The sequence below is a fragment of the Passer montanus genome, unplaced genomic scaffold, assembly GCF_014805655.1.
Source record: "Passer montanus isolate IOZ18808 unplaced genomic scaffold, ASM1480565v1 scaffold51, whole genome shotgun sequence".
In the NCBI taxonomy this organism is placed as follows: domain Eukaryota; kingdom Metazoa; phylum Chordata; class Aves; order Passeriformes; family Passeridae; genus Passer; species Passer montanus.
In genome coordinates, this window is record NW_024370041.1 from 5,087,072 (window position 1) to 5,109,195 (window position 22,124).

General features: G+C 37.0%; 1 protein-coding gene across 1 annotated transcript in view; it reads left to right on the top strand.

Annotated features, from left to right (window-relative positions):
- Nucleotides 1-22,124, top strand: part of CFAP99 (cilia and flagella associated protein 99) — a 51,195-nt gene that overhangs the window by 16,179 nt on the left and 12,892 nt on the right. The window contains exons 4-11 of the mRNA XM_039723904.1: nt 36-130; nt 6,046-6,158; nt 8,285-8,465; nt 12,710-12,790; nt 14,510-14,575; nt 15,497-15,556; nt 19,462-19,550; nt 21,818-22,022. Coding sequence (XP_039579838.1) covers nt 36-130; nt 6,046-6,158; nt 8,285-8,465; nt 12,710-12,790; nt 14,510-14,575; nt 15,497-15,556; nt 19,462-19,550; nt 21,818-22,022 — 890 coding nt within the window. The remainder of the gene's footprint in view (nt 1-35; nt 131-6,045; nt 6,159-8,284; nt 8,466-12,709; nt 12,791-14,509; nt 14,576-15,496; nt 15,557-19,461; nt 19,551-21,817; nt 22,023-22,124) is intronic.

The following is a 22,124-nucleotide window of genomic DNA, read 5'->3' on the forward strand; positions in this document are numbered from 1 at the left end:
CCTGCTGGATTTTAAATGTATGTATCTTTTGATAGTTATCTGTTATCTAGCTATTTTTCAACTAGAAGAGATTGGTCTTCAGCACTTCAGCAGAATTGTGAAATCCTTGGACACTGCAAAAATGCAACAGGTACAAAACCATTAAAAATAATTATCTCTTCATTGTGTTTGATTAATCAGATGACTTTTCTCAATTTTGAGAATAAATTAAATGGAGAAGTTATTTGTATTTTCTGTTAAAATTCAGAAGTTAAATTAGCAATTTTTTACCAAAAAACCCTTCAATTTCTTTACGTACAAGGTGATTCTTATATTCAGTCAAATATTAATTTAAATGTATTTTATATAATCTGAGGAGGTCAAATAATCATATAATTTACAGTTTATGTCATTTACAATTGTCCCTTTAAGTTGCACATTCACTCTTGCTTCTGCTCACATTCTTTCTTTGACTTTCGACAGGAGATGTTTTTTCCATGTGCAATGAATCTATTGAAACTTGCAGTTCCTGATGTTTAGGTTCTTTTCCTGAACAATCCACTGCCACTTTCATTATCAAGCCTATTGTGCTTCCATCACTTTTTCTCCTTCCCAAAAAAACACTGGCTGGCTTGGATCTATGCATGTACCAATTGCCCCAGTACAACATGCAACTGGCCAAACCACTGCTGCCAAATAAAAAGTGGGACAACAAAATTCTGCTTCCCTGTCCTTTTCTGCAGTAATGAATTTGGGGTTTGCTCCACTATTTGTTTCCTATTTTTTATTGTAACTGTAGAAATATAATTATGTTCTGCTTCTCTTTCAAAATCAAAGTGCTAATTATCTTAAAAGCTGTGTTGTACAGAGGAGCAGAAGCATAAATTGAGCAGCAGTGCTTTCTCATAAGCCCTGTTTTCTCAGGAAAATGGGCTAAAAATTAAATCACTGGTGACACAGCATCTGTAACCTTTCATTATCCAGATGTTTCAAAGCATAGTCCAAACATGCTGTTTGAATAACAAAGATGGATTAAAGAGATAGGCAAATTTTAATAATTAATACTCAAAAGGCTAAGGTTTATCCTTATAGTGATTACTTTGAATGTTCATGTGGATGCCAGTGTCTCTTTAATGAGCAGAGTTGCTTTGCAATAGGTCCAGAGTAGGTTAAGTTGTCTGGTTTTAGATGCACTTACTTATGGACTTGCTTATTATTAATTCCATTCAGAGACAAAAATGATATATTTCATTAACAGTTAAAAAGAACAGAGGAGTGGCTGGAAGAATTATCATAATCTGGTAGACAGACAAATCACTCTGTCTAAAATGCTCTCCCAGGCTCTTCTTTGGTAAACATCTTAGACACGAGCTACTGGATTGGATGCATCTTGAGCTCATTCAGCTAGCAACACATTTTCCCACATCATGCCAATTACCTCTTGTTGATTCCATTCATCTAGCTTTATGTGGCTTAAGCATCAGTGCCCTGATGTTCTGGTTTAGATAATGCCTCCTTCCTTGTCTGGAATAACTCTTTTCTGATAGGGAAGTGCTGCATATTCCAATGTTGTGCACCTGCTATCATTGTAGCAGGTGTTTGACTTGGTTTGCTTAAGTATCTTACCAGATCCTCATCACCATGGTACCTAGATTTCCTTTTCTTCTATTAGAACAGTTCTTTGTCTCCAAAGTGATGCTAGATTAAATTAATGCACCTGCAGCAGAGGGTTTAGAAGCAGCATTTTGTCCCCCCAGCAACAGAGACAAAAGAGCAGAAGGCAGATCTGCAGCCTTAGCAACAAAAGTTATCAGAAATTTGGGAACCTCCTTCAGGATGCTGACCTCTAGATTTTTCCTGATGACTATTGTGCCTGAGTTCAGTTAAGACACTGAAAAAATATTCACATATATTTACATAGGACAGATTTCCTTCAATTAAAAATATATTTAGCACATCACAGGATGAGTGGAATTTTATTCATCATGCAGATAAACCTAACTCAAATGAACAGTCTTCAAGTGAATGATGTTGACCCATGGGAGATTTAAGATCTTTCTCTTAAAGACCTGTATGATGGAATTCATTCAACTCAAAGTCACAGTGTTTCCTCTGTTTCATGAATGTTCAGATATTTTTATTTAGGCAGAATAACAATTCTACCTCACTTACACATGTTCATCTGCTTGAACAGCAAATCACAAGCTCTCATTCTGTAATATTGAAAATACATGCAAAATTTTTTAATGGTGATATAATTAGAGAACCATGGGATAAAATCCATTCTTGTAACTTTAGTGTGATTTTCCTTTTAAGAAATTAGCCATGCATTGCTGGCTCAAATCTATTTTTGTATTCTATTATTCTACATGCTATTCTTCTACATTTATTTTAAGATTTAAGGGTTTGTGTGGTAGAGAAAATACACTATTGAAATAAAAATTTGAAGTAAACAGCTTTGTAATTTCTGCATTGTCTTGTAAAAAATACAAAGTGTTTTCTTTCTGGCAGTTAAGAACCTGTTTTTTCTGCTTCATGTTCTGATTGCTTCTAAAAGCAGTTTTACAGAATTTCTGAGATAATCAAAGGAGTATCACTACATAAGATCTGGGCACTGTAATAGAATTCAAGATGAGGTAGGAATAGCAGGACATGATCAGCCTCATGGTGAATGGTGGGCAAAACCAGTCCAAGCTGGGTCAATAATGTTTTCAGGCAGTGGCTGATCTGTATGGAGAAACAGAACATGCTGCTTCCTGCAGTTACTTCCTTAACTCAAAAGTCAAAATCTTACATTGTGAATGCAAGCATTTCAGCTTTGCAAATGCCTGCATGGATGTAAAGATAATACCAGATGAGAAAATTTCCCATTTTTTGTTTTCTAGAAATCTGTATGACCCCACTGTGTAAAAGTGTGTTAAGAATACTAAGTTCAAATTCTCAAAAGCAAGGGATTAATTCAGCCCACCTGTAAAAGTGCATTGCAAAACAGTCTTTAATTAGACACACTTGTGTTACTGCAGTCAGAGTATACATTAAAATATAAATGTGGGTACAATTCATTGCTGGTGTAATTCCATCACTTCCAGAAGGGAAATGGTTCTTCATTATCATGTCTGAGCAGTGAAAGTTTTGGACTGTTCAAGACAGAGGAGTAAGCAAAATAATGCTGTTACTAAATTACTACTAGTGACTTTGCTGAGGAGACAGAGCCTTGTCACATCCAAACAGAAATCTGAGAGAAGCCCCATTCTGCTGCTGTAAAAGCAATGACTGCTGATATTGGGTTTTCCATGTGTCACATGTGGCCAAAGACAAACAGAAATATTAGGGATTTTTCCTAGCAATTCAGTTCACAAAACAGAAAAGTTTCTTTTGTCTTATCACCATCTGTGATAGGGATTATCCATACTAAGATTGTAGACTTTGGTTCAGGCACACTCTGGTCAGAAATGATGTCCAGTCATCCCACATTACCATTTGCAATCCCTGCAGTGCCTGAATGACCATTCCAGGGCTGTGTTCCAAGAATTCTCTAGTATGGTGCATATTGTGGCATATCCTTACTGCAGCATTTCTCTGGGAACTGTGTCTAAAACAGTACAAAAATATACATCACAGTGCTGATATCTGATTGCACAGTTAACCATTCTCTGTACCTCAGTAGTACATAATAGCATTCATCAGTCACATAATTACCTATTTGTTTTAATATAGGGGGAAATGTTAGTAACCAGTACAGGACTGGTGCTGCTGTAGGAAGCCTCAAGCTGTAACAGCCAGCTGTTAAATATGACTGCTAAAAATCACTGTGTGCCTTTATTATCGTTTCATCTGCCTTGAAGAGTTAGTTGAGCTGTGAAAGATAGTTACAGCAAATATGACAGAGACTCAGTGAGAGCTGAAACAGCAATTCAGAGGTGTAGTTTCACATGGCACTGTAATGGACAACTGACTGAAGCCTTTGAGGATGGACTAGGCTGTAGAAGAGGACAAGAGAGGGAGGAGTTCAGCTTAATGGAAGCTAGTGAAAAAAAAACCTGGAATATTTACATGTCACCACCTGCAGTATTTCTATTTCTGTGAGCTCTCTGAATACCTAGAAATTTGAAACCAGTTCAAACCTCAGGGTCTGTCATATTTTAAGTGTATCAGCTCATGATCAATACTGTATTATAGTCCCTGCATACACACTTGTCTACATGGGTTTGTATAAACTCAATGAATAGTCAGGGTTTCCCATAAGATCAGTAGTGTGGTAGGGGATATGTTCACTGTAATTACATCGACTGCTGGGATAACTGGATGTACAATTTTCTCACAATCACTGGTAGAAATAGTGTCTACACCGTGCATCTTTTCTGGTGGAAGGTATTCATTCAGTCTAGACTTTTGGCATTGTATTTACACATTGCAGAAGTACAAATTACTGTACTTGTATTGTGTTAGGTGACAAATTCAATCCACTATGCATGGGCTACAGTGCAAGATCCTCTGTAAGGACAATGAATTACTTTCTAGACCAATGGGATAAAATACATCCCTCACCATATGCTTATTAAACTCCAGGAATCTGGAAGCATCAAAAACCCCAACTCTTCACAATTCAACACTTAGTTTATAATCAAGTTGTTAGGGATAAAGAGCTTCTTTTGGATGGTGTGTTGATAAGCTGACACCTGCAAATTTAGGGAGCAGCAGGAGTTTCTAGACAAGAATGGAAATCTAAGGGGGTAATATTCATTTAGTTCTGCAGTCCTGATCAGTCTTTTGACTACCAAGAGCACAACAGATTAAAATACAGCTAAATATAAAAGTTAATTTCTTGGAAATGGTCACATCAAGACTATGGATTTCAAGTAGCAGGTTTTCTAGATTTGTTGAACATCTGCAGCACACTCCTTAAGTCAAATCTCAGTTGTTTGTAGCTGAATTATTCACAAAGTTTTGAGGCTCCTTGGGCCTGGCACCCCATTTGAATTAAGAAGCTCCCTGGTAGTTCTGCAGAACTAAAAACTCAATACAAAGAACTCCATGGCTCTGTAAAACAACTTAAGGTGGGGCTCATGCCAAGTCTATTCTAATAAACTCTACAAGTGTCCATTTGAAGCTTCTCAAAGTGACAGTGCACTGCTTCCCAGTATGTCTCATAATGTCACAATTATTTAGTGGACCTTTTTGCTTTTACTGTGATTATTTCAGCGTCATACTTGTACTTTCATTCCCAATAATTTTAATGGAAGAGCTAAGGTTCAAGTTTGGAATTTATATTGCTGTAAATGATGCAGGCTGAATCTGAGTGCCATTTTTCAAGAGTGTTTCAAAAGGCCATTTGAATACTTCAAGACCTAAAGAAAGGCTTTTGACCTTCTGGTGAACTGGAGTGGCAAACAAAAGTTCAAATGTTAGTTGTTATTTCTCCAGCATCTAGACCCCTACAATGTATAAGTGTGCCAAATTTTGGTTTTTTTTAAAGGGAATATGCCAGTTAATTATACTTCAATAAAAGAAAAAGCCACATTGTATAGCATTTAGTATAGTTTTCACCAATTACCTCTTCCCAGTTCTCAGGGGGGTGAAAAGAATTTAAACCATTCAGGTGCAGTGTCTGGCCTGACATATTTCTGGGCTTCATGGGTCTTCTAGTTCTAAATAATCAAAAGTCCACCTTGGGTATATTAGACTCTGAAACTCTACTGTAAAATTATACTAAAATTAGTGTATTCCACTAGTAATTAATTTTGAATAAAACCTTTGTTTCACAATGTTTGAACCAAATTAAAGATGAATCAACATATCTCTATGTTGTAGCCTGTAGTTTATTTTTTGTTTTGCCACAAAAAATTTTTAGTATCTATAAGTGTCTCACAAAATAGAGCTAAAAGACATGGGACTGTCCACCAGCTAATAAAAACCTAAAAATCCCAAGCATCTGTGTTTGTAATTACAAGGTCAAATACCAGCAAGTTCTTCAGCAGTGTTTGTAGTAAAAGCAACTATCTTTCTGTAGTCTTATATACACCATGTCTCCAACATTCATATTTAAAAGGAACCACTTATTATTAGTTTCTTAGGTTCTTCTTCAATGACTTGCACCTGAACACATGGATAAAAGATGAATGGAGTCACTTCTATGATTCAGAGTATGTAAAAGAGAACTTGATTGATCCACTGCTAAGGTAAGTAGTGTTTAAGTAGCCTCTGGCCACCTCAAAGTTTAAAAGCTGGGGAAAGCTTCCCCTGAAAGCTCACATTTCTGTTAAAGTGTGTCTCCTATTGAAGTCACTCAGAACCCTCCTTGTCTACACAAGTCTTTAGCAATCCCTTTTACTTACCCAGAGGCAAGGTTCTCTCTCAGAAAAGTCCTTTCACAGCTGTTGTACATTTGTTTCCTGATGCCCCTGAATAGATAAAACATCATACTCTGAAAAAAAGTAAAATAGAATGTTCAAATTGTATTAGAGTCATGCCTCATCAGTCACTTCAATATCTGTATGACATTAACTATTTGAAAAAATGTTTGACTTCCCTGATTATGGCTTTATGCACAGACTCATTTATACTGATGGTCATAAAGTCCTTTCTGAGCAAGTCAGATAAGCATGTAAGCAAGTATTTATTTACACAGTTGCAGCATCATTTAACAGCTTAAATGCTCAGAGGTGCATCAACTCATTGGTTAGGTGGTGATATGGTAGCAACTGTATCCTTGCCAAACTGGAACATTTTCATGTGGAGAAATAGTAGCTCTGCAGCTACTGGATCACTTTTTACTCTCATTTTTACCCAGAACAGATAAATTATACCAATGTGGCTGCAGTCACACATCCTTCTCAATGCAGCATGGATTAACCCAGATGATGGCAAAAAATGTTAGGCAAAAACATGCTATGAACAATATCAGCTGAAAAGGATTTTTGCATCTGGTTCTGTCATATCAAAGTCCCCAGAATAATCCTTTCACACTGTGCAGTTTATTAGCACTTTATCAAATATATAACATATATTTGGCTTGCACTATTCTGAATTCCACTGAGGTCTACAGGGACCACAGGGATATATCTGAAGTCAGAATTTGACTCACAATATTCCATTGTAGTGATTCTAGTTATAAAAAATGCTTAGAATAATACAAAAATACAGACAGAGAGGTATGGATATACACATCCATACCCACAGAGTTCTTGCACATACACATTCATGCAGGCTGAGGCTTAGGCTCTGCTTGTTTTATTAGCACCAAGTTTATTGGAGCTTGTCCTTCACAGTCAGTTACACTCAGAGTAATGAACCCATGTTTTGCCTGGAAGTGGCAAATGTAAGTTTTACAAGAATATTAAAGACCAGATTTGGTTACTGGGTTTGAAACATCCTTCAGGGGTCTGAGGATGCAGTGATGAATTTAGTCAGTTCAGTGGCTGCAATGCTTTTAAATGTGTCTTTGTGTTTCTCTTTCTAATATCAGTGAGGTTAATAGAAAGAGTCTTATTTATTATAGTGGAGCTTCATTACTTGCATAAGTTACATGCAAGCCTCACCCTGTAATGACAGTAATAGAGTAACAGTCATACAAACAACTTACTGTAAGTTTTCATTGTCATCTGCTTTTTAAGTTCTGGGGAAGCTCCATTGCATGTGTAATATATAAGGACATAACACATATAGAGGAAGAATAACTGGCATGAAGCTGTCACTGTAATTAGACTATGATACCCTGTTTGTGTTGTACCTTTAATCTGCATTTTCCTGTCAATCCTTAGAAGAAGTCTGAACCTTGATACAAGCCCAAAGCTACAGAAATAAAAATCATCTTGGCTGCCCCCAGGGCTCACTGAAGGTTCATTTGATAATTCACCAAACTCTTTGGATCTTTCTGTTTTTTCTGTTAGAACTGCCTGTGCTCTAAGATTGATCCACATGTGCTCTGTTGGTACATGTGGCAGCACTCAGTCACTGTTCATAGTCTCTTCATCTGAGTTTGTTAAGTGTGCAATTAGCCTATGACAGCTGCTTTTCTGACTCCTCAGCTGGTCCTGCCACAAAACCAACTGGCCAGATAGTTGCTGTAAAAACTGTAAATTCCATGAAAACTGGCTATTTCACCACTAGTAATCTGAGTGGATAGCATCTACCAAGAGGTTAAGTAACTCAGTGTAGCTAAATCCTGAGTACAGATTCATAGATTAATTTTAATAAAATTGAATGGCAGAAAGCATTACAGAATTTGCCAAACTCATCTACTCTTTGTAAGTTTGTATTAAAGAGAAAAACAAAATAAAATTGAAAAATCTGGGTTTATTTGAAGGTGGCAGCCAAAAATGCAGCAACTGATTGAAAAGCTCACAGATAAATTAAGTAATCGTACCACCACTGTCAAGACTTCAAGAGTCACTCAGCCAAAGGAATTTAATTTGACTGTACCCAAGGCACGTGCCATTCCTCCACCTTCACCAGCACCTCTGCCAGTACTGCCAAAAAGACAACCTGTAAGTTGGTTTATTTTTTCAAAGACACTAAATTTCATGTATGCTTGTGCACAAAATCTTGGTAGGGGAGTTAATAATCTAAATTTAGGGGGTTTTGTTAATGAATTTTCATTAAAATAAATGGAGAAGCAGCTTCACTGGAAATGAGATAGACTCTAGGTTTGCAGCTCCTCCTTGAAGGTGGAATTTTATTTTTATTTGTCTTAATGCTGAATCTCTAAAATTAAAGCTTTCAGTTCAAATTCATTGCTCATGTAAAAATGAGACTAGATTTCTCTTTGAAATGCTAAGTTATTTTAGTTATTGTTTCAGATTGTGATTTAGTTACACTGGTACAAATCAGAAACCCACAGCTGATGTTATCTCACTGGGGTAAAGCAAACAGGATCTGGGATTAAGCTACTATGACTAACTTAATAAAGACTGTAAAATCATCTGTATTTAAATGCAGTGGGAAGTGAGCTTAGAAATCACAGATTTGGGCATTATCTGCCACCTTGTATTAGCACTTCAGGTTTTAAATAATACATGTGTTGAATGCTCTTAGAAACCATTTACATCTTAGGATGGCAGAGCAATTTAATGGTAGTGTGTTATACAGTTAATGGGATTTTACATTGAAACAGCTTAATACCAGGCTCTGAAAAACTGCATTTAATAACTACTTAATCAGTATAGGAATGAGTCATGTTGCTGTCACTTTAGAACTTTATGCTGTGCAGCCCCTCTTAGAATAAATTTGCTTTAATGCAGATGCATTTAGTGAAGTTCATTTGTGTTGTTTGGATTATACTACATTTGGTTTACATTCTGGCCAGGTTTGCAAATTTAAACCTTGTGTGAATCTAAAGCCATTAGTGTAGTAGTGACATACCTTCTATTCATTTCTGTACCTCTCTCTGCAAATTAAGATTCACTTTACTTTGCCACATTGTTGCCAGTATCACCAATTTACATCCTGAAATGAACAGAGACTGAAACCACAGCTCACATGGCAGGAGAGGGTCTGTAGGGTGGGAGCCAGCCATGGTGTGGCTCCAGTGTGGTGGAGGGCTGTCTGCAATTCAGAGGAACACAAAGAAATAAAGCTCTTCCACATTACATCCCATCATCTGCTGCAGAAATGCTCTCATCCATTTTCTCACAAAAGTGTTCATTGTAGGAGATAGCAATTTTTTACTCATGGTTCTGATGCACCTGTCAAAGAAGCTGTCATGTGGTTTATCAGCAGGGACTATTGCAGCCACGACCCACAGCTGCTGCTCCACACTGGAACAGCTGTACAGAACCACACAGAGGCATCTGGAATTTGAGCAATAGGTTATTGCATCCCTGTGCTGCAATTAGCTCATTCTGATGAGCAGGATTATTATTTTAGGTATTGCTTTCTAGCATTATTTTATTCCAGGCATTTGTTTCCAAGTAAGGTGAGATGTGTCACATGCATTGGGTCAGGAGCTGGGGTGGCAGTGCCATCCTGTGTGCTGAGCACACTCTGCCTTCCCAGGGGAGGGCTGGGCTCTGGGTCCTTGCAGAGGGCAGGGTACTTCTCCTAGTGACCTATAGTGAGATGGGATTCCCCACTGGCCTTGGAAGGTATCTGGCCTTGGGGTAACATGGCCCTAGAAGCTTAGGATAATCATTCATCATCATAAATGTTCATCAAAAATGGGGGTCACTAAATAAAAAGGAAAAACATTTTAATTTGGAGACTTAATAATAAAACAATTCACTCCAAATATTTGGTCTAAAGGTTATAAATTCATGTCTCCACTGGCCTTGGCACACATGCACACGGATGTAGACACAAGAGTGCCCATATTCATGCACACATTCATAAATGCAATTCTGCAAGGAAAAATGAATGCTTTACCTTGAGGTTTGCAAAGGAGACAAATGGAGACAGGTGCATAAACCTGATAACATGCAAAATTATTTACGCATATTCAACTTTCTTGGATATCTTGGCCTAGAGTAGCAAAATTCATTCTTTTAATATCAGCACTATACTAAAATGATAATATTATGCAATTATTTTATTTTAATTTTTTATGTAAACCAATAGTATATTAAAATTAAAAAAAGGCTGCACTGGGATGTAATACCATTCAGCTAAATGTAATGTGTTTTTTAGATATTTTTTCTATTATTTCAGCTGTGCTTCATGAGTTAAGTTACTGATTGTTTAAAACAATTAAATGGGTGAAATCATTTAGCCAATACAGAGGTTTTGTTTGCAAATATATAGACCCACCAATATATTTGTGATATTATCTATAAAAATAAAAACACATAATGCAATAGCATTTCATTAGCTTTCCCTTGTCCATTTTACGACAGTAAATTTAAAGACTACAAGAGTGATGAGCACCACAGTTCAAAGTGATTATTCATTCTTTTCTTCCTTAAATTTCTTGTGGTAGCTGTTCCCTAAATAATCCTCTGGTTAAGGGATGTCCCACAGGCTATGTGAGGCTGACCACTGCCTGGGGAGAGAAAGCAAAGTTGGTGTCTCTTATTCCCAACCTCTTTTTTCACATTTGGATTAATTAGATACAGTTTGGCCTTTTTTGATCTCTCTGGTGCTGTCATTTATGATTTATTTATAGTGACTTTTTTTCCTCTTCCAACAATTGGGTAAATATTGTCTGTCTGTCTATCTGCTTGGTACTGTCCATTTCCCCAAGGACTAAATCACAAGGCAAAGAATGTTTTTGAAATAGTTGATGGAAAAGGCTCCTCCTTCAATTACTTGGAATAAGCATAGCAGTTTCTAAGGAGAGATTTTCAGCTTACTCTAGCAGATGAGTGCAGTTTGCAGGTAAAGCACATGAGTAGGAAGAAGAGTGAAATAAACTGATACTCACTGCCTGCGGAACTCTTTGCAAATCTTCTGGGCTTTCATTTCTCCATCCATAAAAGCATAATAAAAATTCTTAGATACTTCTGGGAAATACTTTCACTGCTACTTCACTTCAAAAGCTCACAAAAATACTTGAGCAGTCTCACCAGTGCATTTAATTGCTAGCTTCTTCTGTTTGTGCCTTTGTTTTACCTGCAGATAAAGATGTCACATAGCAAAGGCAGTGTAAAGTCCATCAGATTCATGATTTTTTTGAAAATGTAGTTCATTTTATAGTCCAATAAAGCTAGATGGGATTCCCATGTTCCCTGAACTGACCTCCAGCACAAGACAGAATATATATTTTCCCCATTAATCCTTGCATTAATTCTGTAACTTTTAATTGATCTAGCACATTTTTAACAAGATAAATATTTAGGCAGCTGTCCAGTAAACTGTCAGACTCTCTCACCCACTCCTCTCAAGGAGAGAGCCAGTCTTTTTTCAGAGCTCACTCTGGGATAAATGTATTGCTCATGCAAATACAGAAACCAGCCTGAAGTCCCTAGTGTCCTGTGATCCACCTGACAGCCAGTCATGTCCTGGTCATTTTAGCTGACATGGGATTGCTTTCCCAGATCTTTGACTAATGCTAGAAGGACCCTCTGAGTCCTTTACCTCCCAAACGTTTAATCCACACCTCCAATGGTTTTCCCTTACAAGGACATTGGGACAGCCATGGTAAACCAAAGGCCCATTTTGCCCGGTGTATTTTTCACAGCAGTGCTTAAACACTAAAGTCTGGAAAGACCAGAGAGATGGAACATCTGCTGTTTTCTCCATCTTGTTTCTCAGGGTTCCACTATTTCAGCTCAAAGACCTCCTCAGTTACAATGAAGTTCCTGGGTATTCATTAAACTTCAAAGGATTTCTCTTCCCTGAACTTCTTTGGAGTCTGTAACTTGTTCCTACTATCACACACAGTGTCACAGCTTAACTTTATTCAGCTGCCCTATCTGGCTGTTGTTGCTGTGAAAGTCAAGTTTATGAAATGCCAAACAGAACTGTTCCCATTCTGGAAATATTTTTCTCCCTTTGATAGGGCCTATAGGATTTATTATTGCTTTAGCCTTTCTTGTACTAGTGCCAGTATTGTCTTTCTTTCTGGTCTTTTGAGCAGAGGTTATGTTATATTGAACAGAACTGAAAAGCTGGGTAGTTCCAACTAATTGGAATCTGTCCCTGTCTTCTAGAGTGGCACTAATAGAAAAGAATCAATATTTTAAAAAATTAACGGCTGCTGTTCTACAGTAAAAGTGGATTAGCTTTTTTTTGCCTGCAAGAATGTGTCACTTGGAGTGTTTTATATCCCATATTCTAGAGATTTTTTCTTTTAACATAGGTTCCTCCAAGCATCTATAAGCCTCCAAAGGAAAGAAAGCAACTAGAGGAAATCAAAACAAAAAACATCCAAAAAGCAAAAGTAAGTGTATTTTGTTCTTCTTCTATCCTTTCCTTTCTTCTAAAGTGGTTCTTCTTTACTGTTTTATCTTCACAAATCTTAGAACTTTATCTGAAACATATCTGCTTTTGCAAATAAATAGCTCATGGCTTTTTCTCTAGAGCTATGAAGTTTGCATCCTCTACTCTGTTTTAGCACCCTTTTCCCACCTTCTTCATTTTATTACTAATTGTCCAGGACAAGGTCCACCTTTTACTCACTGTATAAGTACCATACATGAAATTTTGCAAGCAGCCATGTGAAGTAGCATAAACATGGTTAATTTATTTTCTTCACAATGGTTCTTCTAGTCCCATGAACATGTGGATATATAAGGTATTCACTTATTTATTAAGGCTTCAAATTACATAATAAGTTCAATATTTTTGATGGATTTTTTTCTGTAATAACTGAAAAATAACCATGTTATTCACTGTTTTAAAATATCAACAGATTCTAACTTGTTTTCTGTGCAGACTTCATACTCTTACATATTCTTCATACATTCCCTTCAGCAGACTGAGAGACTGAAGTCATCCTGGTTTGTAAAGAAACGGAGTACAGGGTCTGTGTTAAGACAGCAGGGGAAGGGAGGGCCTGGAAAATACAAACAGAACTAGCTATTTGATCCAAACTTTGACATGAATTTTGTTCAATGAGGTAGCTCAGAGTTAAAGCAGATTGTTGTTGTCTTCTCCTTGGAAAGGAACTAATTAAGTGTCCATTTCCACTTTCTTTCTCCATTCACACACTGTTGTCACCATATCCAATCAAATAACAATATAAACTTGATAAAAGGTATGCCATGTGACTCCTTTTTATCAGTACTCTCCCACCCTCATTCTGAAAATGCCTGACTAGTTTTTACTAGCCATCACAAGTCTATTCGTTACTGTTCTGGGCTGTCCTCATGTCCATGTGAAAGGGACATTGGATTCTATTCCTAAACTATGGTGAAAGCTTTAATGTGTGGCAGATTCTAAGGGGATAAACTTTGCATTCCTTTTGCTGGTCCATCACATTACCTATGCTTGATATTTCATTATAAAACAATACAACTTTATTTTTTATCCTTTTGTAGTTTCCATATTGTGGGGAAAGCACACCTATCAGTGCTTATACCATCAAAAATTTATGACAGCTATAAAATTAACAACCAACCACATTCTTCAGTAAAGAAAATGCATTAATACAAGAAACAAAGATAAACCACCACAGAAATTATAGCTACAATAACAACAAATGACAAAGTTTTTGTCATTTCTGGAATGCTATTAAAGGCATCCAAAGCATTCACAAAGGTCAATTCCCTAGACTGTTTGCTAAGCCAGCTGAAATGATGGGTCCTAGCAGAAATATGTATGGAAAATGCCATTTGTTTCATAGCATTTTTGCAGAAGCTGTAGCTGTAAATGTAAGAACCACATCTGAGCATCTGTGAGGAATGAGAACACTGGAAGCCACACTCTAGACAGTTATAGAAACACTGATGTTATCAGCTGCTGCCCAGAAAACCATTAGAAAATCTGGTCTGTGTTTCACAGCTTTAATTAGAGATTTGGTTTACAACCAAAATAAATATTAAAAAAAAAATCCAAGCCATTCTATGATTCTCTGAATATAGTGGTTGGGGCTACAAGACCTTTTGAGACATAAAATTTAAGTGTACCACACTCTTTAAGATAATTGTTTTAATTTTAGGATCTGCTCCTGAAAGCAAATACTAACCAGTTCAGGTGTGCAACCATCAAGCCTGAAAAGAGAGAGGTATGGTGCAAAATACATGCTGAAAAATTCCCCAGTAGGGAGATGAAATATGACTGGAGTATTTAAAGATATCTTAGAGTATTTGAAAAAACATGTTTATTTGGGCTTAAGAATTTTGTTCTATGATTTATAACTATAGTGTCATTTCACATCCCTATACCAGCATTTGCCTCTTTGTATGCATAATGCACAACCCCCTTTTATACTTCTGGTGCTGCTTTATAATTTTCCTAATTTTGAGACAAGCAACCTTTCTATGAAACTGCTCCAACAAATCTCCAAACTGGCAATATTTCTCTAAATCCACATATTATTTTTGCATTAACTTTGATATCACAGAGCAGCCAAGCTGAGGGAATAATGGTCCCATTCATACAGAATCCTTGCTTTGGTTGATTCCCAGTTCACTGTTAAGTCACCAATCTATGTATGTAATATATGCATTTCAGCATCAGTGCTGCATATTCTATTCACTGTGTTCATCCCCATCAGTATCTATAGCTAACATCATTAAATTAATAAGCATCAGTAGAATTCTACCACTAATTAATAATTCCATGAAGTCTGTTTGACATCCTATTTTATCCTCTCAGTATTTTTCAGTGAAAAGATGAATATATTCACATATATATATGTAAGCAATATTTCATAGTCAAAGAAAGAAAGAATTACTGTTACTTCTTAAGATTATTTTAGTCAATATTTGGATCTATCTTTGTATGTTCGTATTCCCACTAGGTTGGATGTACATAACAAGTTTTTGTGTATATTACAATTCCAAAATATGTAGAATTTGTTACTCTCCAAAGAATATTTGATGAATATTCATATGTTAGTTTTGATAAATACCTAATATCTTTTGCTGAGTAATTGAAAATTTGTTTCTGAAATGTAATAATGTATTTTTGGTTTGAATTGCAGAACATACAAGACAATATGGAGAGTAAGCCAGTGTTCAAGGCTCAAAAGATCCAAAGCAAAGTGAGTAACTTTTAAGGAACTGTACTTGAAAATTTGACACCAGTGCAAATCTTGTCATGATGGAAACTCAACTCGAACCTGTGTTTTTACACTAAGGTCTTTGGCCAGGAGCATGGGATGGATTTGGTCTATGGTTCATAGATTTTGTCCTATGCACCATTAATAATCCACAAAGACATGGTCAGGGAGTGACAAGAGCAAGGCTACTCTATGATGGAAGAGAAATAGGGAGCCAAAGGTGATGAAAGCACAGGCAGTGCCCTCACCGTGCAGGACATGCTGTTGAATGTGAGGAGGTTGGTGGCAGAGATGGGTTCTGCTGATAGCAAATCACCCTTGGAAAAAACAAGGTGACAAGTCAGGTCCACCCAGAAGTCCAGTTAGGAGACAAAGCTACAAAAGCAGGAGACAGAAATGGAGACACAACCAGCAGAAGAATTCCCGGCATAATGGAAACTGAAACCCATTTCTGAGTCTGACTGGGGCTCCCAGGCCAGTGAGCAGATGGTGTGAGTAGAGATCCTGGGTGAGACTCATCAGGGTGATCAAAACCTTTTGGTTCCCTGAGGTGAATTATGTGTAATTGCACAATGTAACCATATTGCCTTAACAGTGTTTTCAGTTACAAAGGGAGAACATTTTATATAAAAATGTATGAAATATTAAAATGTATGAAATGTATGTATGACATGAGAATTGTCCCCAGCAAAAAATGAATTGTGAAACCTTGGTTTAAGAACTTGGCATAAGGACAGAAGAATCTTGCATCAGTACATCACTGTTTCAAAATGAGATCCTAAAGAATGCTGAGCAATCATTCCAGCTAATGACTGTCTGATACACAATATACAATCAGGCTGGGTGTTTGCCTTGTTTCCTTCAGACACATACTGAGGTCATGAAATCCACTATCCTGATTGCTTCTCTTGTAGAATTTTCAAGGGTCAGAGAATTGTAAACATGAGAAAAGAGCTGTTCAGCCTTAACAGTGGAACGCATGAAAACCCACATTGCTGTTTCTGCAATAACTGCACTACAGATTATCTTCAGCTTTGTATCGTTCAATCTGGCACCTTTCATCTGTTTCAAGTTCTTAGGCAGAATAATTTCAGCTGTGCTTGTATTGTGGTCTCAAACATCTTGTGAGCAGGTCTGCCTACTCTTTAAAACTATGTATTTAGGTACAGCTCATAAACACTGTGAAAAGATTGATTCTCTGCTTGGGGGACTGGGCATCTGGCAAGTATTTCTAAAGCCTATCTGGCATTTATCACATACTGAAGTTATCTTTAGTAACAGTATCAGCTACTCAGTCTGCTTGCTTACAGTCCAGCAGCATTTAAATTACAGTAAAGTAATAAGATCCTAGTTCATTTTGCACAAAAAGAAAGAGAAAAAAACCCAAAGCAGGAAACATTTACATAGTTAAAACAAACACACATGACCTGTAATTATGTGGGCTCAGTTCAAAACTCTGTATATTCCATTGCCCTTTCTGATAATATAAAATAATACAACTTTAGTGCAGACTAGCAAGGGTCAAGCCACCTACCTAAATTGCATTAAGAAAAATATGGATCTGGCATCCTGTGGCATTGATTAGGGCCACTTCTAAAACTTGCTGGTATCTCCTCTAGATGCATAAACAGTTTTATCTTGTCTAAACACATTTGCCTTAAGGTTGGTTAGGTGATATTCAAGATGCTGCTGTAACTTTCAAGCAGAGATAGGCATGTTGTTATTGACTTTTAAAATACTTTCTATTCCTGTTGCCTTCCTGCCTGTGCCACTCTCTGAGTAGACAAATCCTAAGAGGATGGTTTAACCAAGATATATATATAAAATTTTAATCTATCTTGAAATGAATGAAATTATATAATGTTTTAACCAACTAGTATTGCGCTTTTCTCTTTTTAGAACACCCACAGTATTTTAAATTTTTTTTTTCATTTTAGAGGCATATATTATGTGCAGCAGCAATTATTTTTCTTGCTGTTCCAAAGTATTTATTCATACTTCTCACTGGGAGAATGAGACAGTACAAATGCATCATCACTCTGTCTCAGTCTGCCTCTTGCTCATATCATATTTGCTCTTTACATATTTATTTGATTTGGTGAGCTATTGCATGTTAATTACGTGGCAATAGTGAATATGATATTTTTCCACAAGAATTAATGCTTTGTAATTTTCCCACTTACTTCCATTTTCTCATCTTGAAAAAAGGGAAGATATTTCATGACAGGAAGAGAATTAGTAAAATTCAGAACTTCCTTGATACTATATGACATAGAAGAATCTATTCAGTTATTTTACTTATACCTGCCTGCACATGTCTTGGGAGTCCTAGTTATTTTGACTATATTGCCATATTTCTGTTTCATTGTCAGTCAGATTTCTGGTCAATAAACTGTGAAACTGAAGTTTAAGGTATTTCCATAATCATTCTTAGTTCAGTTCTCTATGCAAATTATAGTTGGTAAATACAGAACATGAAATCTGTATACACAAAAAACCATCTAAAGTATAGAAACACTTACATGTGTCTGAGAAAATGTCTAAGGAAACATTTTATACACAGTACAGGCATAAGATACAAACTGTTCATACAATACAGAAGGTTTTGAGATGTGTTGAGATGCAGATCAAAAGGTAGAACATCATTGGGCATTAAGAAGTCATAGTAAGTCAAACAAAAGAAATAAAATACATTGGTTTGGATTATTTTCATGAATTCTTCAAGTTACCATCATTTTGTCAAGAAACTGACAGGTAATTAATTTCTTTGCATTAAAATATGCTATCTTTGTAAAAACAGAAATTTTACTTAGTGAATTCTAGGTGATGGAATGTGTTTGCTATCCTCAACCTACCTAATTAATATAATTTATAACTCATGCTTTTTCCAGTTATGTATTTCAGGAGACTTCAGTTCATATTTCTGCATACAATATTTGCAGTATGTAGCTTGAGTGATTCTGTGCATCTGTTTCTCAGCTACTCATTAAGTTCTTCATTTGGAATTTAAATGCATGTTTGAATTCTGAACACAGAACTTGTCTGGATTTAAGTCAAACGTGTTATGATTAAGCTTTGTTTTCTGCAGGAATAATCCCAGTTCTTATTTCAGCAGCACTGCTTTGCCTTGGTTCACATCAGGTCTCTTACATGTGTCTGCAAAGGTGACCCATTTTCTCTGAACACCCTACCTGTGCAGGGAACAATTTTAACTGGCAGAGAAATTGATCCTTTCCTCCCTCAGTATTTAGAAGTTGTCTGGGAGTCAGTCTTTACACAATACTTTGAAGAGTTAACAAAGCAGCTACAGGATCTAGTCCAAGTTACACCTTGAGCCCTGAAAGTCACTGAGAACTGTTCTTCACTGCTACTGTCTAGAAAATGAATATGGCAATGGGTGATTCCAGTTGTCTTGGAAATACTTCTACATTGTAATAGTGATTATTTATAAAATGCTTCAAAGATCTCCCTATGAAAGGTGCCACTTTTGTTTTACTTCACTGTTTTACTTCACTGTTCTGGCTAACTGAACATCTTTCAGAGAGGCAATTTATTGTCTTTGTCCAAAACAGATCAAATCCTTTTGCACAGCGTATATAAGCACTAGAAAATATGAAAGGAAGTGAAGATATTCTATGGGATTTGACATGGTCCAAGACTGATTACAAATTTATAATCCACTTGGGGGACTTTGCTGATTTCTTAAGCAGCTTGAGTGGTTCATGAACAGCATGCAATTTCATTGTGAATGTCAGATTAATGCTAGATGAATGCTTTAAGCAAAATTTATGCTGTCTTGGGTCAATTTAACCCACTGAGATGTTTTTTATACTGTGTTTCATGGTTTACATTACTGACTATGGAATATACATTCCCTTTCCTGACAGATTGACAATATACCCATTAAATTAAACACAGCAGCTATTTTGAGGGAGGGTGCCCTCTACCAGCGGAAAATGGAAGAAGAGCTCAAAAGGTAGGACCATGAGATTGCTTTTCACATCCCTGGATATAGGATATGAGCCACATCAAAAATAATTAAGGAAATTACAGGTAAACTAAACTAATGGATCTGTTGTAGGTCATTCTATTCTATAAAAAGAGTTGACAAAGGAAGAGAGAAGTGGATTGAAGTGGACAGAAGAAAAAGTCTATGGAAAAGTAATTCTTTTTGTGTAGATGCTGTACAGTGTTACTGTGTTCTGATTTAGCACTCTGGCTAGGGTCCACTTGCAAAGTCCAACAGGGATCACTTTTATACTTATTCCAATTCTCCAGACTAAATAATGACCTGAATATACATCTGTTTCTGTGTCCTTTGTACAAGATGCATCTATATGAAGCCAAATAATTTCATATATCTCCATTTTCTTCAATGGCTGTGGTCAACTACATGCCAAGTTAGATACTTGAACTTGTTTATATGTACATAAAAATACCTGTCCATTTCTATCACAATAAGATATAGCACACTAAGAATGTGCTGTTCCTTAGAGCTAGATAAGCCAAGAGCTGAGAGTGACAGCAGGACATGTAGGGACAATGTCCTCACTGACAGCAGCTCCATGGTCCCCTGGCAGGTGCAGGACAGATTCAGGGACAGGCAGCAGGGTCAGCCAAGGGCACTATGAGAGTCCAAAGGGATGAGTCTGGGCCAAGGCCCAGCCAGGAAACCAAGTCAAGAAGGCAGAGTCAGCCCAGCCCCGGGCTGGGTGCAGGCTGATCTGTGGAGTAGCTTAGGCAAGGACCAAGGCTGTTAACCCGGGCTTAAATGTGTCTGCTGGGAAGAAACTACACACACACCAACCAGGACTTTTCATAGCTCTTCCTCACACAGTTCTTTTCACTCCAATCCCATCCAGTGTTAGACAGTCTCACTGCAGCAGAGCTGCCTTTGAACACAAGCACTGAATCCAGGATGGTGGGGAAGGGGGGTAATAAGATGTTCCAGGTCCTTTTGTGCATTTAGTACTCTAAGAAATCCTGACATAAGGATTCTTCCTTATTCAGCAACATAGGTTTTCAGAGGATGGTTACTAGAGAAAAGGTGACTCCTGGGTGGCCACTGAAGGTTGTGTTCTACAGCTAGAATCACATAACATTTGCACTAAAAAACTTCACAAAGATAAAACTTATATCATGTTATCCTGCTTTGGTATTACTTCTAATCCACCTGGCTTAGCAGGCTAAGCACTAAATATTGATAGCATTTTAAGTCCTGGAAAGACTGTGTAGGTTTGGATTTGATCTTTGGACCTAACAGTATTGGTTCATGCATCAGGATTTTAGCAGGTAGATATTAAACATCACTCAGGTTCTGTTATCAGCTATTCACATATACTGAGGCTCTTCCATATTACATATGCTGCTGTTCACTCTGGCTGGCAGAATTTGTTCCACTCAGCAAAGGAATAGTTCCCTATGACTTGACACTGTTTTATCTTAATGAGTTTTAATCTTCAGCTGCATTTAAGACAATATATATATATAGAGAGAGAGAGAGAAAGAGAGAGAAATAAATATATATAGATATATATAGAGATAGATGTATCACATGTATATGCACTGGGGAGCAGCAGGAAGAGGCAATTCACTCCATGTTGGTGTCTCTGCCCTAGTTATTGGCTCATTCCCTCCTCTGCTGCAGGACTTTCATGGGCCCACCCCAGGGCTTTGCTATGTTTTTCTCTCTCAGCTGAACACAAAAAATAAGAATGTGACTTTGCTTAAGAGCTGAATACTTCTTTGCCTCATTACAGCAACATTATTTAATTGATAAAATACAAAACAGAAATAGTATAAAGCAGTAGTTTTTTGTTCTCTGTGTTAAAGTGGACAAGAAGATTGTCAAAGAGGAAAGTTATTTGTTCTTTCTACCTCTAAGCAAAGCAGTCCTCTGAGAAAATGTACATCCCTTTACCTGATTCTCTCTGCTCCTTATGAGAATCCATACATAGCTAAAGTTTGCCCTCTCTTGGGGCTTTGTTTTACTGAAAACTTTCAGATTCATGCTGTCATGCACTTTCTTCCAGTCTGGCTTTCTCAGGCTTTACACATAGTAACAACACCTCTTAGACTGGAATGAAAATATATCTGAATGAAAATGACTTTGTGATGACTGCCTTTTTTCTCTGCAGAGATCAAACACTTTCTATCAAAAGCTACTGGAAATGCTTTACAAACCAAGGCAAGGCTACAAAGCCAGATCCCTAAAATAGTGTATTTTTTTTTTCTCTCTTGCAGAGTTGAAAATTTGCAGCAAGGGGCTGGAGACCCATCTGAATTCTTAGAATGGCAGAAACAGATGCGTGGAAAAGATTTGGAAGAACAACTGGCTGAAATAGAGTGTAGGAGGCTTCAAGGAAAACTGAGTTATGAAGAGGCAGTTCTAGCCCATCAGAATGTAACCCAAGAAAACAAGAAGAAAGCTGGTCTATTGAGAGAAGAGGTAACACATACGGGAATGCTCAAATTTTGCTGATTTCCAGTCTTTGCAAATCATAGCACAGATGGTACCTGCTATTAGAGGTGTAAAATTCTATGCAGTGTC